This window comes from Nyctereutes procyonoides, unplaced genomic scaffold, assembly GCF_905146905.1.
Source record: "Nyctereutes procyonoides isolate TBG_1078 unplaced genomic scaffold, NYPRO_anot_genome, whole genome shotgun sequence".
In the NCBI taxonomy this organism is placed as follows: domain Eukaryota; kingdom Metazoa; phylum Chordata; class Mammalia; order Carnivora; family Canidae; genus Nyctereutes; species Nyctereutes procyonoides.
This window is the reverse complement of record NW_026575131.1, coordinates 54,733,447-54,749,265: the sequence shown is the minus strand read 5'-3', so window position 1 is coordinate 54,749,265 and position 15,819 is coordinate 54,733,447. Positions and strand designations below refer to the sequence as shown.

Sequence of the window (15,819 nt, the reverse complement as noted above, 5' to 3'; positions counted from 1 at the left end):
GTCTCTATAAAATATGTATCCAGCAGCAGGATTGCTGAGTCAAGGTCATGCACACCTTCAACTTACTGGCTACTGTCAAATTGTTCTGAGGCAGGAATTTCTTCTCACTCTGGGTTTAATAAATTTTCTAACTTCCCTACTGAGTCATAACATCCTATTCTTTTATTTTTTATTTATTTATTTTTATTTATTTATGATAGTCACAGAGAGAGAGAGAGAGAGAGAGAGAGGCAGAGACATAGGCAGAGGGAGAAGCAGGCTCCATGCACCAGGAGCCCGACGTGGGATTTGATCCTGGGTCTCCAGGATCGCGCCCTGGGCCAAAGGCAGGCGCCAAACCGCTGCGCCACCCAGGGATCCCTATTTTATTTTTTAAAAAGAATTTATTTATTCATGAGAGACACACAGAGAAACAGGCAGAGGGAGAAGCAGGCTCCATGCAGGGAGCCCGACGTGGGACTCGATCCCGGGTCTCCAGGATCACGCCCTGGGCCAAAGGCAGGTGCTAAACTGCTGAGCCACCCAGGGATCTCCCTAACATCCTATTCTTTTAAAGAGATGCCACATTTGCCAGTGTTTTCTTAGCCTTTTTGCCTGTGGGCACGTAAGTGGGATGTTCCTCTTGTTTTTCCTTGGTGTTTCTTGTGGTTTGAATATCATTTTTTTTTTACAAGCTGACATAATTTATAAAAGATGCAAATCATCTCTTCCTTGAAGATTTGACAAAACTCACCCGAGAAACCATCCAGGAAGGTGCCTTGTATGGGGAATAGGTCCTCGACCATTGTTTCGGTATTCCCAAAGATGATTCACTTTTTTGTGGCGTGATTTTAATATTTATTATCTTAGGTTCTATTTTATCATTTCATGCATTTTAGTGGCATCAAGTTGTACATATGTGGTATATGCTCATCTTCCAAAATAGCTTCCCTGCAAAAGGAGTCGATCCCTCCCCACCTGTTTTTGACTTGTACCTATGTGGTCTTTCTACCAAAGATCTGCCTCTTTTTATGGTGTTTCCAAAGATCCAGACTTTTTTTTTTTTTTAAGATTTTATTTGACAGAGTGAGTGAGAAGCAGACTCCCCACTGAGCAAGAAGTCCAATGTGGGGCTCCATCCCAGGACCCTGGGATCACAATCTGAGCCGAAGGTAGATGCTTAACCAATTGAGCCACCCAGGCACCCCCAAAAGATCCAGCTTTTTATATTATTTTGTGTCAATTGTTGCTGTAGTTCCACATTTCTTAATTTGATTTTCCTTTTTTTTTTTTTAAGATTTATTTTAAGGAAAGAGAGAAAAAACATGATCATGAGTTGGGGGCAGAGGCAGAGGGAGAAGCAGACTCCTTGCTGAGCACAGAGCCCAACATAGGGCTCAATCCCAGGACCCTGAGATCATGACCTGAGCTGAATCCAAGAGTCCGATGCTTAACTGACTGAGCTTCCCAAGAGCCCCTAATTTTTAATTTTCTTAATATTTTCCCTAGACTTTCCTTTAGTTGGTCTTTCTCAGTAGATGATCGAGGTGAGATCTTTTTTTTTTTTTTTGAGGCGATATCTTTACTAGTTTATTTCCTTACTTCATAAATTTATATAAAGGCTACGTGTTAGCCTCTGAGTCCCTCTTTGGCCGCTTATTTCGTTTACATTCGGTGATCTCCCTCCCCCATAAATGCATTTAAGGTTTGAAATTGACCTCTGAGTACATTTCTGGTTTTCATTTGCAATGGTCTCGTCCTCCAGCCCTAAATATCTGGGACTTTACTTGGTAAATATGATTTACCTTTCACTCCTATTTAAACCCTTTCGACTCCGTGGACTCGAGGAACATGGGCAACACTAATGTAGAATATTATTGCATTGGGGCTGGTGAGTGGAGTCTGAATGTTGGGCTCAGCTTTATGGCCTAACACATGGTCTGGTTTTGTGATGGTTCCAAGCGTTTGGACAGAATGTACCTTGTTTGTTGGGTACGAAGTCCCGTACATGTTGATTTGATGCGTTTGCAACAGCATTAATCATCTCAAGACCTCGATTGTTTGGTCAGCTTGGTCTTTGCATCCCGAGTTAGATGCAGTCTCCTGCTCTGCTGTGGTTTGATCCATTTCTTCTCAGGGGTGTTTTTCCCTTAGACATTTTAATATGATGTTGTTGAGGACAGTGTGTGTATGGCACCCCCCAGTGCGCTCTGGCCCCCTGACAAGTCCTTGGTGATGGGCTGTGCTCCAGGCTTTGTCCCTTCCAGCCTGGCGCTGCCACGCGTGGGTGAGGCTGGCCTCGGGCAGGTGGGACGCAGGTGTCTGGAACATCTGCACGGTGGCTGTGGGAAGTGGGCAGATTCGGCTCCCTGTCCAGGCTCCACCGCGTACTGTGTGATCCTGGGTGAGGCACTGGACTTGTCTGGGCCTCCGTTTCCTTATCTGCCCACTGATGCATTGCTGTAAGGATTACATGAGACCTTAGGCACCGATCATACAGCAACTACTCCATGAATGGGGATGGATGTGACCGTATGTCCTGTGGCAGGGCCGAGGCGACTGGAGATGCTGTCCCAGTGGTCATATCCGTGGGTTGAGGCAATTCCTTGGGATCCTCAGTTTCCAAGAGGTCTTCACATCCATCCCTACCTGCCATCGCCCACCACCAGCCATCGGCATGAGCATCTCAAGGGCTGAACCCCAGAGCAGAGGGCCACACACGTTCACTTTCCCTGAAGATCTCCACCCCCTCGTCCAGTTTCCAGTAGGGAGTGGAAAGTAGACCCTATTTAGATACTTCAGTCTCAGTGGCTCAGGAGACCGAAGAAGGGAAAGAGGAGATGCTCCCTTAGAGGGGCTTTGAGGGCTGGGTTCTCGGGGCAGAGAGGTTCTCCGGGTTCTCTCTTGGTCAAGTCCTGGATGACTCAGGGAAGAACAGGCTTGGGGTAGAATCTGTTTTGTCCCTTTTGTCCCACAATCTAAGAGGATCCCAACCCCCCTACTTGTCATCAGAACTCAGGAGCTGCTCACTGTGGTCCCACATGCTTCTTTTTAAGTTTTTAAAAAAGATATTATTTATTCATGAGACACACACAGAGAGAGAGGCAGAGACAGAGGCAGAGGGAGAAGCGGGCTCCATGCAGGGAGCCTGATGTGGGACTCATTCGATCCCAGGACCCTGGGGTCATGCCCTGAGCCAAAGGCAGACGCTTAACCACTGAGCCACCCAGGTGCCCTTAAAGATTTTACTTATTTATTTGAGAGAAAGACAGCAAGAGAGAGCACGGGCCTGGAGGAGAGGGGGTAGGCAGACTCCTCGATGTGGGACTCGATCCCAGGCCCCAGGATGATGACCTGAGCAGAAGGCAGAGGCTTCACCGACTGAGCACCCCCCCGCCCAAAGGCGTCCCTTTTCTTGATTGCACTTAACCTATGGCTTATCTACTTCTGGTGTTTTCAAAAAGTTTTTCATTTTGTTAACACAAAAGAATAACCTCAAAACCATCCCCAGTTAAATCCAATCCAACTTTTATCTTATTTTGACTTATTCTGGTCTGTTCTCGTTATCTGAATGCAAAGCTTGGTCCGTTTCTTCCTGGAGCTCACTTGTTTCCAGTGCGTCCGAGGCTGCGCACGTTCCGCTGGGTACCCCCTTCTCACCGTGCGACGCACTCACTGATGGGCTCCGTTTCAATGGCTCCGTGATTTGTATGTGGCTCCTTCTTTAACCTGTGCCTTGTTTAGAAACATACTTTAAAAATTTCCCACCAGAGGCCCTTCCCAGGGGAGGGCTGGCTTTATCTCAGAATCCACTCCTGGGGGCCAAGGTCTGGTTCTCTTCCCCAGTATTTGTTTCTTGGGACTTGTGGAGACCGCGACAGCTCACCTGTGTTGAGTGTTCTTATGTGTGTGCAAGAATTCTGCAGGTGGGGGACGTGGGACCTGATCAATCTATGGGCCTAAGCTGATTTGTGGTACCGGTCACATGTTTTATATCCACGGACTCCTGGATCTGATGGCTTCTCAAGCGGGTGGCCCCACCTGCCTAGGCTGGGCCCCTGCCCTCGCCAAGACCGCCCGTTCTTGCCTCTGGAGCTTGTGCTTGACCCTGGGAGGGAGGGCTCGACCCACACCCAGCCCCCATGCCCGGGGAGGAGCAGACTCCGACGAGGACGCCCCAGCGCCTGCCGGGCTCGGCGTGTGGACCCACTCCCGGGGTGGCCCACGGCGCGGGCAGGTCACCGGCTCCAGCGCTGACCCCTCCGGGGAAGGCAGCACGGCGCGCTACGCGGCGGCCGGGGAGGAGACTGGCCCGAGCGCGATCCCCAGCTCCACTCCCATACACCCTGCGACTGTGGGGTGGCGTGTGCCCCTCTATGAGCCCTGGCTTCCTTATCTGTAGACTGGGCCACCGCCGACGCCCCGCGGGGTCACTCTTATGACCAAGAACGTGAGGCAGCCCCCCTGCGGACGCGGGAGCTTCGGATCTGGGCTCCGCGCCCACGACGGCCCCGAGGTGCTGTGCGATCTCGGGCACCCATCACGTCTCTGGGCCACCTTCCTTACCGGACCACTTACACGATGGGATGAGAACACACCAGCTCTCCGGGCGCCCTCCTGTCCCAGGGACGGGGCGGGACAGACGGAGGCACGACAAACACTCCACCACCGGCCGGGGTCAGACGATCTTCCTTTAATACAAAGTCGATATATCTACATACGCAGAGGTGGGAAAGCCACCCGGCTGCTTCCGTTTGAATAAACAGTGTTGAAAGCATCGGCAGATCCGCTCTTGTACAAAGAGGAAAAACTCACTTGCTCGGGGGTCTGGGGGTGGGGGATCCCATCCTTCTGCTTCTGCCCCCAAACTGCCCCATGGTCCCGGGGGGAAAGGGTCCCTGATCCGGGCAGAACATGGCCTCTCTCTCCCAGAAGAAGTGGGACCTCCTGTCTTGTTTGATCCTCCTCCTCGGGGGCGCAGGAGATGGGGGCGGGAGCGCCGCGGTGGCGGCGGGGCTGGGGGCGGGGGTCACTGCCATCGCCTCGGCGGCAGCACCCACCCCATGGGATTTTAAACCTGACGCTGGTGGGCCGGAGCCCCCCACTCGCCGCTGCCCCCCCCCCACTGGTCCTTGATATGTTTCAGAATTAAAAAAGAAAAAAAAAAAGAAAAATGCAAAAAGGGAAGAATTCAGGTGCACAAGGGCGTTCTACTTTGTTCAATCGTCCTCCTCGGGGGGGCAGGAGATGGGGGGGCTCAGGCGGCCCCGGGGGGCGGGTCGCACGCCCGCGCACCTGCCAGCACAGCCGCCGCACAAGAGCGTTCTCTACGGTGAAAAAATAGACTGTCTGTGAACGGAACAGGAATAAGCAAAGTTCTTTTTAAATTTGTTGACTGGCGAAGTCTTTTTTTTTTTTTCCTTTTCTGTTTGTTTCTTCTTAAAAAAAAAAATGAAAAAAAATACACTATTTAAAAAAAGAAATGTCACTGGATACAGTTACACAGAGTCTGAAAAGAAAAGCTGAATTTCGCAACCCCGTCCCCCCCCCGGGGCCCGGCGCCCCCAAGGCTGCAGGCGGAGAGGGCTCCCCCCGCCCCGGAGAGGACCGGGGGGGCTCAAGCGCACGGCCCCGGCCTCCTCGGGTTACGGGGAGAACCCCTGTTTGCTCGCTGCCCCCCACCCCCCCACCCCAGAATCTCTCATTTGGAATCGGAAGGAAATGAGGAATGTGCCAAGTATCGGAAGGCGGCGGCCGGTGCCAGGGGGCTGCTGGGTGCCGCGCGGGGGGCTCGGGGCCGCGGCGTCCCTGGAGACCGTGCAGAAACGTGGCCGCTGCCGCCTCCCGCCCTGGCCGCCGGGGGGCCAGGCTTCCAGGGCCCAGCCCGGCAGGGGCAGAGGCATCCGGGGCCGGTGGAGTCTGGCCAGCGGCGACCATGGCTTTAGGTTGCATAGTGGTCAAAGCTTCCGAGGTACTCCAGCGCGGCCTGGTAGCAGAACTGGTACTCGTCCTGCGGGACGGCGGGAGCGGGGCTGTCAGGGCCTCCGCGGCCCGGCGACCCCTGGGGTCCCCATCGCTCTTAGCTCCTGCAGGGGCCACACCCCCACGGGCCGGGCTCTGGCCCCGGCCGCCCTCCCCTCCGCTGGCCTGGAAGCCCCCCTCCCCGCCCACCACCCGTGGCAGGGCCCCGGGACGGGATGGCCTCGAGGACACTTGGGATGCCCAGCACGTGATCGCGGGCAAGTCCCATCCGGGGAGCCGGGGTGGGGGGCTTCTGGATCTCGGGCGCCTCTCTGCCCACCCCGAGTCCAGGTGGACTGCGCCCACCTCACGCGCTCACCTCCGTCTGCACCATGGCTGGCCTCTGGGTCCGCAGCATCTTCACCGTCTGGAAGATGTCCACCACGCCCTCGTACCGCATGCGCTCCAGCACGATGCTGAGCGTGATGAAGACGCCCGTCCTGCCCACGCCGGCGCTGTTGGGGCGAGCACAGGCATTCGGGGGTGGGTTCAGGGAACCCCACTTGACCGCCCGATACATCAGGGACAGAGAGAACCCCAACCTGAGAGCCTGCGTGAAGCCTCACTAGGCCTCAGTTTCCCCAGCTGGACAACAGGCACGGGGGCTTGAGAGGCCGCTCACCTGCAGTGGACAGAGATGGGGCCGTCCTGGCCGAACTGTTCCTTGGTCTTGTGCACTTGGCCGATGAAGTCAATGAAGCCCTCCCCCGACTTTGGCACGCCCTGCTCCGGCCAGTCCGTGAACTGGAACTGCCGGACCGTCCGGGACTGGCCATCCTGGAACGGGGAGAGGCCGGCGGGACCACTGAGGTCGGTGCGGTCGGGGCTGGTTGCCCGCTTGGGCCAACCTCCCGCCAACACCACCCTCAGCCCCGGGCTGCTCCCCGGAGCCCACCTCCTCATCCAGTGACATCACCTTACATGCCCCCACCCCGTTGGCATCTCCCAGAACCATCGGCCACCGCCTAAGTGACATCCAACACCACCACCGGCCACCAACCCGGCCGCCATCCCACCGTGCACCCAACACCTGCCCTTCCTAGTCCCCGCCTCCCCTTCCTCCTCGCTCCTCCTCCGGCAGCAGCACCAGCCATTCCACCACCTTCTGCCCTTTGCCCAACAGAACGCCACTGTCTACTGTTACTGTCACCTGATACCCCGTCCCGTCTCCTCCCCGCTGCCCACTGTGCGTAACTCATAATTCCTGGCCGCCACCACCCACCGTCCCCATCTTGGCAGCGCCACCCAACGCCGTCACCCTCCGTGGGCTCCGACCAGGGGGACCCAATGGCCCCAAGTCCGGGACTCCTCACTAGTGAGCGCTCACCCCGCCAGGTGAGGGCGCTGTCTTCCACTCACCTCTTCATGCACCTGTTCCCAATCGCCTTGTCTCTCCCTCGGTGGTGCCCCCAGGGATAACCCCCTCCCCCTCCCCCCCCACACCCTCCATCCCCCCTCCCTCTCTCCTGGTCAACGGGAGCTTGTCTTTGCTACTCAGTCATTTCCCGCGATCGTCTCCACTGGCCCCAGGCCACACGCCTGCCCTTCTCAGCATCCTCCTCCTCTGCCCGTCCTGGTGTCGCCGCCCCAACCCTACCTGCCTCCCCCACCTCCCACACCATCCACGCGTGTCCCCTCTGCCATGTGCGACAGCACTGCCCGATTCTCCAGCCCCACGTCCATCAATCCAACGGCATCGTCTCTTACCACCCAAGTGCCACGACCACCCATGCTGCTCACCATCCGCTGGCGTCACCGTGACTGTCCATTGTCCCACCCCTGCATCCTCCAATGCCCTCTCTTTCGCCACTGAGTGATCCCCCCCAACCCGGGGCCACCTGCCACTTGCCACTGTCCATTGGCTGCCGACAAACCCCTCACCCACCACCACCGCTACCCTCCACCCACACTTCCTGCCCTGGTGCTACCACCAGTGCCCGCTGACCACCACGGCCCAACTCCTGCACCCCCGTCCTGCCTCCCCCGTCCTGCTTTCAGCGCTGCCACATGGTCTGTGGGGAACACGCTGCTCACTCCCTGTTGCACGATCCCCTTGGGCCTCTGTCCCTGGAGCGCGGGGTGCAGGGGGACACGGTGGGACCAGCGTGCTCTCACCACGTGGTGGTAGGACTGACAGGCCTACCCTCTTCTTCCTCCCAACCCTCACCGCTCATTCCTCCCCCGGGCTTTGGCTTCTGCCCCCAAATAGGGAAGCCCCTGCCGTCACGAGGCGCCGTGCAGCAGGGCCCGGCGGTCCCACATCTCCCGGCGATCCCTCCGCACACTCACCCGGGCGTCTGTGACCTTGAACTCCCGCAGGATATACTGAGGCATGTTGTATTCCGCCATCGGATCCACTACGAAGTACTGGTAGCGGGCGGAGCGCTCGGCCGGCCAGTACTGGTGACACTTTTCCTGCGGAGGAGACGGCGGCTGCGGTCAGCCCGGCCTGAGGCCCGCCCCTCCCCGCCCCGGGGCCCACGCTCACCCGGCCCATCTCGCGCAGCTTGGTCAGCATCACCACGATGGTAGAGTTGTTCTCCCAAAGCATGCGCCAGAAGTCCTCCGTGGTTTCCGCCAGCGGCCCCTGCGTCGCGATGTAGGCCTTCTGCTGCCTGCGGTGGGGGGCGTGTGAGGCCGGGGCCACGGCTGGGCCTCCGCTGCCTCCTCAGGCTCGCGGGCCGGCGCACCGGCCCCTCCGCGTCTCCCCGAGCCTCCCCATAACCCCGTCTTGCGCAGGTGGGAAGCCATCGGCCTCGGGAGAAGTTCCAGCACCCCCAGGAGGCTGCAGGACGGCCGCTGACTTCGCCTGCCTCCCTTCCTTGCAGGTGTCTGCACCTGTGAAGCCCTCGGTCACCCCCAGCCTCCGTGCAGGCGGGGCCTTCTGCGCCCAACGCCCGCCCTGGGCCGGGGCTTCTCAACCTCGACACCAACACTGGGGGCTGGACCGGCCCGTGATGGGCACTGTGGGGTGCTGGGCGGCACCTTGGGCCTCCACCTGCCCGATGCCAGGAACAGCTGCCCTCCCCGGCTCCCACTGTGACAAATATGTCACCAGACGCTGCCCAGTTTTCCTTGGGTGGCGGAAACGCCCAGACTGAGAAGCTGACGCATAAGGACAGATGGAACCACGATGCAGACGGCAGCCATCACTTAAATGCACAACCAATTCCCTCCACCTTAGGGGTGACCGCACGAGGCGGGGAGCGCGCCCAGCTCTGTCTCCCATGGGAGGCCGGAGACCCCTTGGGGCAGGGCAAAGGCAAGGCACCTGTAGCCGTCGATGAAGCTGGCGTTGATGTAGTCGGAGCCCTCCACCCCGCGGATGGGCTGCAGACAGACCCGTGTGCTCTCGTAGGGCATGATGTTCACCAGGCGGTTCTTGAACTTGTTACAAGGCAGATTGGCACTGATGAAGCGGGATGTGTGGGCTTTGGAGTTGGCCAGGCGCTGTGGGGACGAGGGGCGTGGGGGTCACCAGCAGGACAGCCTCTTGCCAGGTGCTCTCCCAGCCGGCACGTGGACGTGGAGTGTGGGTGGGGGCGCAGCACCTTCCCGGCCGTCGCTGGGGGCAGCCCTGACCTCCGGCCCCCCACCCCGACCAACCTTGAACTCAAGCTCCATGCCGGTGACGTGCTCGCCGGGCTCCACCTGGGCCAGCTTCTGGATGTAGGCGTAGAGGCTGCGGGCGGGCACCTCCGTGTTGCCACAGCCCACGGCCTCCAGCAGGGCCTCGTGGATGAAGCTGTACTGGTCCTCCGTCTGCACCATGTAATTGCGCTGGGACCGCATGAGAGTCACATGGCCGTACACGTCCACCGTTTTCTCCGGCTTGATCCGCTCCAGCATGGCATCGATGACGATGAAGCAGCCGGTGCGGCCCACGCCGGCGCTGTGGGCACAGGCACGCGGGTCAGGGCCCCCCACGCAGCGCCCGGGGTGGGCGGGGGGGACGGCCTGGGAGCTACCTGCAGTGCACGACGACGGGGCCTGCGTCCGGTGGGTTGCACGTCTTCACCCTCCGCAGGAAAGCCAGGAAGGGCGTTGGGTACTCGGGCACCCCGTGGTCCGGCCATGCCGTGAACTGGAACTGGCGGACCTCACGCTTCTCGCTCGAGCCATTCTGGGGGCCACAGGGACGCGGCCTGTCACAGCGGCCCCCCGTGTGCGTAGGGAGGCGGCCAAGTGCACGCCCGGGGGCCCCCACCAGGGACTCATGGGTCTGTCACAGTGTGGCCAACACCATGCCCCGACTTGCTCCCCAAATCTGCCCCCATCGCAGCTGGCGCAGCTGGTGGGGGCTCCAATCTTTTGGGGCCTCCAGCCAGAACTCAGGAGTCACCCTAGACTCGCTGCCCCTCCCAATCCCGCCGGCTCTGCCTCCATCTACCCCAAACCCGCCCACTTCTCACCCCCTCCGTGGTGGCCACCTGGGGTCCAGTCCCCTCCGTGCTGGGGCCACTGCTCCCACCCTCGCCCCAACACTCTGCACTGCCCCCGCCACAGCGGCCACCAGAGGGCCCATAGTGAGCACCTGAGTCAGGTCTGCTGCCCACCCTCTAGGGCTCCCACCCGCCTTAGGGTAAAAGTCCAAGTCCTCCCCGAGGCCCTGCCCTCTCGGCCTCCCTCACTCTGCTACAACCTAACATCGGCCTCCCCATTGTGTCTCCATCATGCCAGGCATGGTCCTGCCCCAGGACCTTTGCACAGGCTCAGCCTCTGCCAACAGTGCTATTTTCCCAGATCTCTTGACTCCCTTTCTCACCATCTCCGGGTTCCCTGACACACGCTTTATTTTTCTCATTCTGCACGTTAAGATGCATCACTTTACGTATTTACTGTCAACGCTTTTCCGCTAGACTATGCTCCAAAAGGGCAAGACATTTTGTCTGCCCTGGTCCTTGCTGCGTCTCAGTGCCCTAGTCAGGGCCTGACACACAGTGAGTGCTCCGTGTCGACACAGGACCCGGCTGGAGTCTGGGGAACGCCGCGATGCCGGCAGCACCCGCCCTCCCCAGCACAGCAATGAAAACACGTCCTCTGGACGCCAGACTGCCCCAGCTACGAACTGGCGACACAGAAGACGGAGCTGGCAGCAACCGCCCGTTAAATACGCGTCTAAAGATTCGCTCTGCCCAGGCCCAACTGCCCAGGCTGGCAGGGACTTTCCAGCTCTGCCTCCCACCCGTCACAGGCCTGGGCTGGTTTTGTCCTCCTGCTGTGGCCGGACACGAGCGGTGCCCTCTCTGGGCCTCGCTGCCCCAGGCCAGTCAGCCCGGGCCGACACGCTCCTCTGCCTGACAGGAGCTCCCGGGCGGGCAGCTGCCCTTCCTTCTTCCTCTTCCGCCCTCATCACCAACCCGTCCCCCGCCCGGGCCCCACCTTGTGCAAAGAGAACGTCCGGACACAGAATGTGGCCAGCTCGATGGTGTCCAGCAGTGTGACCTGGATGAAGCCATAGCTTTCCATGCCCCTGTTGGGCCAGTACTGATCGCACTTGATCTGCAGGAGGCGAGAGAATAGAGGTGAGCAGGGGCTGGGGGGCGCAGGGGCTGCTGGGGCAGGGGCAGGGATGGGGGCTGGGACAGGGGCCAGGATCGAGGGGGGCATGGGGGCTACTGGGGCTGGGGCAGGGGTTGGGGTTTGGGGATGTGGGGGCTTCTGGGGCAGGGAAAGGGGCTGGGGGGCGCGGGGGCTGCTGGGGCAGGGGGGGTTGGGGTAGGGGGGTGCAGGGGCTGCTGGGGCCAGGGATGGGGTGGGCTGGGGAGGCGTGGGGGCTGGTAGGGCAGGGCCAGGGGCCAGGGCGGGTTGGTGGACATGGGGGCTGCTGGGCAGGGACAGGGGGGTATGGGGGCTACCGGGGCAGGGGCAGAGGGGATCAGGAGCTGCTGGGGCAGGGATAGGGCCTGGGGGCAGAAGGCTCAGGGGCGGCAGGGCCAGGGCCAGGGGCCAGGGCGGGCTGGTGGACATGGGGGCTGCTGGGACAGGGCAGTGTGGGGCTGCTGGGGCAGGGGCTGGGGCGGGGGGGTGCAGGGGCTGCTGGGGCAGGGGCAGGGGCTAGGGGGTGCGGGGGCTACTGGGGTCAGGGCAAGGGGGTGTGGGGGCTGCAGGGGCAGGGGCTGCTAGGGCCGGGGCAGGGGCAGGGGCTGGGGGCTGCATGCAGGGTCGGGGCCCACCCGTGATTTCTCCTCCAGCCGCGTCATCATGACGATGGTAGCCGACCGCTGCTCCCACACCATTCTCCAGAAGTCGCCGAAGGTCTCCGGCAGCGGCCCCTGCGTGGCGATGTAGGCATTCTGCCGCCGGTAGCCGTCCACGTAGTTGGCGTTGATGTAATCGCTGCCCACGATGCCTACGGCCAGGGAAGAAGCCAGAGATCGGGGCTGGGTCGGTGCTGCTGTCTTCCACACCAGTTCTATCTGGCCCACCGCGTCCTGGAAGCCCTCCTGGACTGCCCCAAGCTGCCCCCTGAGAGGAACCACGGGGCCTGAGTTCTGCGGTCTCTCCACCTCAGCACCACTGTCCCCAGGAGCCAGACGTCCCATGCATTGCAGGCGTCTCTGGCCTCCAAACTCTAGGTGCCACTAGTTCCCTTGCCCCCAGAATGTGAGCACATAAATGTCCCCAGACATCGCTGAACGTTCTCTGGGCACTGAGAGCCACTGACGTCGAGGGACAGATGGAGCCACATTACGGACGGCAGCCATCAGTTAACTACATGTCCCGAAATTCCCAGTCGCTCCTGGCTGGAGCTGGGCCAGGCCTGTGGCCAGCACCGGGCCTCAGTGTCTCCCCATCTGTGCCCCAGCTCGTCCGCACGGGGTCTGTGCACACTCTCTGGCACCGGGAGGCAGGGAGGGCCCGAGCCGCTACCTTCGATGGGCTGGAGGATGACGCGGGAGTGGTCATACGCGATGACGTTGGCGTAGCGGTTCTTGGGCTTGTTCACCTCCAGGTTGGAATGCTCCCACGTGAACTGCTGGCCCGGATCGATGGACTGCAGGGGCAGGTGAGGTGGAGGCTTCAGGGGGGGCGCCGGGGGGCTGTGGCGGGGGCGGGAGGCGGGCGGGGGGCTCACCTCGTACTCCTGGGAGAGCTTGAGGCTGTCATTGGCCTTGAGGCGTTCCGTGTGCTCGGCCATGTCTGCGATGGGGATCGGGGGGTGGCTCAGCATGCCTGGTGGGGGGGAGAGCAGACCCCGCGGTGCGGGCCGGTCACTCGGCAGCCAGCCCGGGGGCCGGCGGGCGGGGGGCGCTCTGCGGTGTGAGTCTGTGATGGACGAGCTGTGGTTAGAGCACGTGGCGGGGAGAGGAGGGGTCTGGATGGCCCCCCCACGCTGGAGCCCGGAGCCCAGGCCTGCGTGGGAGGGGGGGTCCTGTCTGCAGGTGGGCTGTTGGAGGAGCGGCTCCCAGCTGAGTCTGACATCCCCGGCTTATGATGTCGGCCCATCCTGGTGCCCCCAACCCAGCTGGGGGATGCAGGGGGCCCGGGAGGGGTGGCCCCCGAAGTCTCCAAGCTTCTGGTGCTTCGTGGCAAGAAGCAGGTGAGTGACACACAAAGCAGCAGACACAGCTGGCTGCGTTCCCCAGGGCGGGGGGCCCACACCCCTGTCTGCCCGTCTGGGTTCAGAGTGGGGAGCTGAGGAACCGGGCAGGCTGTGTGCCCGGGGGGGTTCCCCATTTCTTCATGTGAGCCCCTGACCTCTGAGGGCTCTGCACCTGCTGCGAGGACGGTGACCCCCTCGGGGCAGGGGAGCTGCTGGGGGCAATGGGGGGGGGGGACCTGGCTCTTTCTCCCCAAGACCTTGCTCCTGTCCTGGGGCCCAATGGGCTGAGCCCGGTGCTGGCACAGAGGCAAACCCTGCAGGCTGCAGGCTGGTGGGCACCTGCCGTCCCTGGCCCCCCTGGGCGCTCCCCAGAAGTGCCCTTATCTGAGAAGTGAAGCTGGGGTCCGCCTGCTTGCCCTGTGGGTCCCCCTGCCTCTCATGCAGGACCACCCTGTCCCCCCACCCCCCCCACACACCCACGCAGTCACAACCAGCGACCTAAGGACCCAACAGACCAGACCCCAGCTCCCTTGAGAAGCCAGCGCAGGACGGGTGGACAGAGACCGGGGGCGGGATGGAGAACCAAGATGAGAACAAACGGGGGGACGTGGGGGTGGGGGGCGCGCAAGGAAGCCAAGAACAGAGAGACACAGGAACTAACTTTCAAAGTGAAACCCCGGCTCTCTGAGGGGGCTGCTGAGGCCTGAATCTGCAGAAACAGCAAACAATAAATAAATGAAAACACACGGGGGGGGGGGGGGGGGGACACACCCGCCTCCCCCACCCCTCGCAGGATGCACGCACAACGGCCGGCCGACAGACGCAGAGGGGCAGAGAGACTCGCACAAGGGAATGCACGCTGCCCGGGTGCCCCCCGGTGCCCTGTCCCCCCCCCCCCCGAGAACCTACGGGAGCCGCTGGGGATCTCTCTGGAGCAGTTGGGATTCCGGGAAGGTTCCAAAGCCCTAGGCCTTCTGTCCATGTGTCTCCCCTCCCTGCACCCCAGCCAACCGGGCCTCAGGTCCCCCGCTGGGGTGGGGGGGGGTCAGCAGAGGAGATTTCAAATGAGGTGCAGTGCAGTGAGGGCGGAACTTGAGGGCAGGGGGACGCGTGGGCCCATGCCGTGAGCTTTACAGGGTCAACTACTAGGAGTTACGACTATTAGTTAAACGCACGTGAGTTAAAAATCCTCACTCGAGTGAAAAAAGAAGCGACGTGACCTAGTCCAGGGACAGAAAAGCGAAGGGAGTACATTCGAGGTGCCGCGTGGGGCCGCTCGTGATCCCTTCGGGAGGACTGCAGCCACCAGTTAAATAGGAGCGATCAAGACCCTCATGTGCATAAAAACAGAACCGGTGCGAGTCAGTCTGGCCGCAGAAGAGAGAAAAGGCGTATAGTAAGGATAGCGTCTGAGGCCATGCGCGAGCCCTGGACGGGGACTGCAGCCATCAGTTAACACACAAATGTTTAAAGCCCTCCGTGGGGCTGGAAACGGTTACTACAGAGACAGGAAGCAGACAGGAAGTTCAGAGACAGGAAGCAGAGGCTGGGGCGGGTGGAGGGACAGGTGTAACCGCTCTGCGCGACCGCCTAAGGAGAACAGCGGCCATCAGTTAAATGGAAAGCTCCTCCCTTTGGTTAGAAGCAGCTGGCACAGGCCCAGTAAGAGGGGAGAATGGTGAGGGCGTGTGGGGGTCACCGTGCGTGCCGGCGATCAAGGACAAGACCCTGGCTCATCGGGGCTCTCCCAGGCGTGGCAGGGACCCTGGGCGGAGCCCCCGCGCATCTCCAGGGAGCACGGGTCACCGTGGACGAGAGATGTGCAGGGCAGGGGGGAGGCACAGTCTTTGTACCTCACTGGGGGCGGGAGGGATGGGACATCCCATGGGGGGTGTGGGAAAAGGCTAAGGAAAACCCCAAACACCCTCCACAGAGCGTCCCTAAGACCAGGAGTGGGAACCAGAAGCACCGCGCTTTCTGGCCGAAGAAATGCGGCTCCTTTGGCTCATCTCGGTTTTGTTTTTAGGTGTCCTTCCTGCTCCCAGAGACGCCCCCGACCGCCACTTGTGTGAGCGCAGCTTTCCAGAAGCCTCGCTTGGTTGCAACCAGAACCCATCCTCGGCAACTGCCAAGCCGGGGTCCACCGAGGGCTCTGGGAACCAGGCGTCTAAACTGCAGCCAACGGCTCCGCCAGGGGCCGCCGAGGCCCGCCGAGGGGGCCGCGTCCTCTTCTCTCGCGCTACCTGCCCCCGGCGGCGTTGATCCCGGGATTA

General features: G+C 60.8%; 1 protein-coding gene across 11 annotated transcripts in view; it reads right to left on the bottom strand.

Moving 5' to 3' along the window:
* Positions 1-4,652: 4,652 nt before the first annotated feature.
* The window catches only part of PTPRS (protein tyrosine phosphatase receptor type S), a 96,043-nt gene continuing 84,876 nt past the window's right edge, over positions 4,653-15,819 (bottom strand). For 8 of the 11 annotated variants that reach the window (XM_055344151.1, XM_055344150.1, XM_055344154.1 and 5 more), the window contains 13 exons: positions 14,208-14,255; positions 13,079-13,176; positions 12,874-12,997; positions 12,177-12,352; positions 11,383-11,502; positions 9,969-10,123; positions 9,607-9,892; positions 9,272-9,450; positions 8,489-8,615; positions 8,290-8,415; positions 6,623-6,777; positions 6,320-6,455; positions 4,653-5,989 (listed from right to left, as the gene is read on the bottom strand). In XM_055344151.1, the coding sequence (XP_055200126.1) occupies positions 5,921-5,989; positions 6,320-6,455; positions 6,623-6,777; positions 8,290-8,415; positions 8,489-8,615; positions 9,272-9,450; positions 9,607-9,892; positions 9,969-10,123; positions 11,383-11,502; positions 12,177-12,352; positions 12,874-12,997; positions 13,079-13,176; positions 14,208-14,255 (1,799 nt within the window). In that variant the 3' untranslated portion in view covers positions 4,653-5,920. The remainder of the gene's footprint in view (positions 5,990-6,319; positions 6,456-6,622; positions 6,778-8,289; positions 8,416-8,488; positions 8,616-9,271; positions 9,451-9,606; positions 9,893-9,968; positions 10,124-11,382; positions 11,503-12,176; positions 12,353-12,873; positions 12,998-13,078; positions 13,177-14,207; positions 14,256-15,819) is intronic. The other 3 variants (XM_055344155.1, XM_055344157.1, XM_055344160.1) reach the window with 1 other exon arrangement.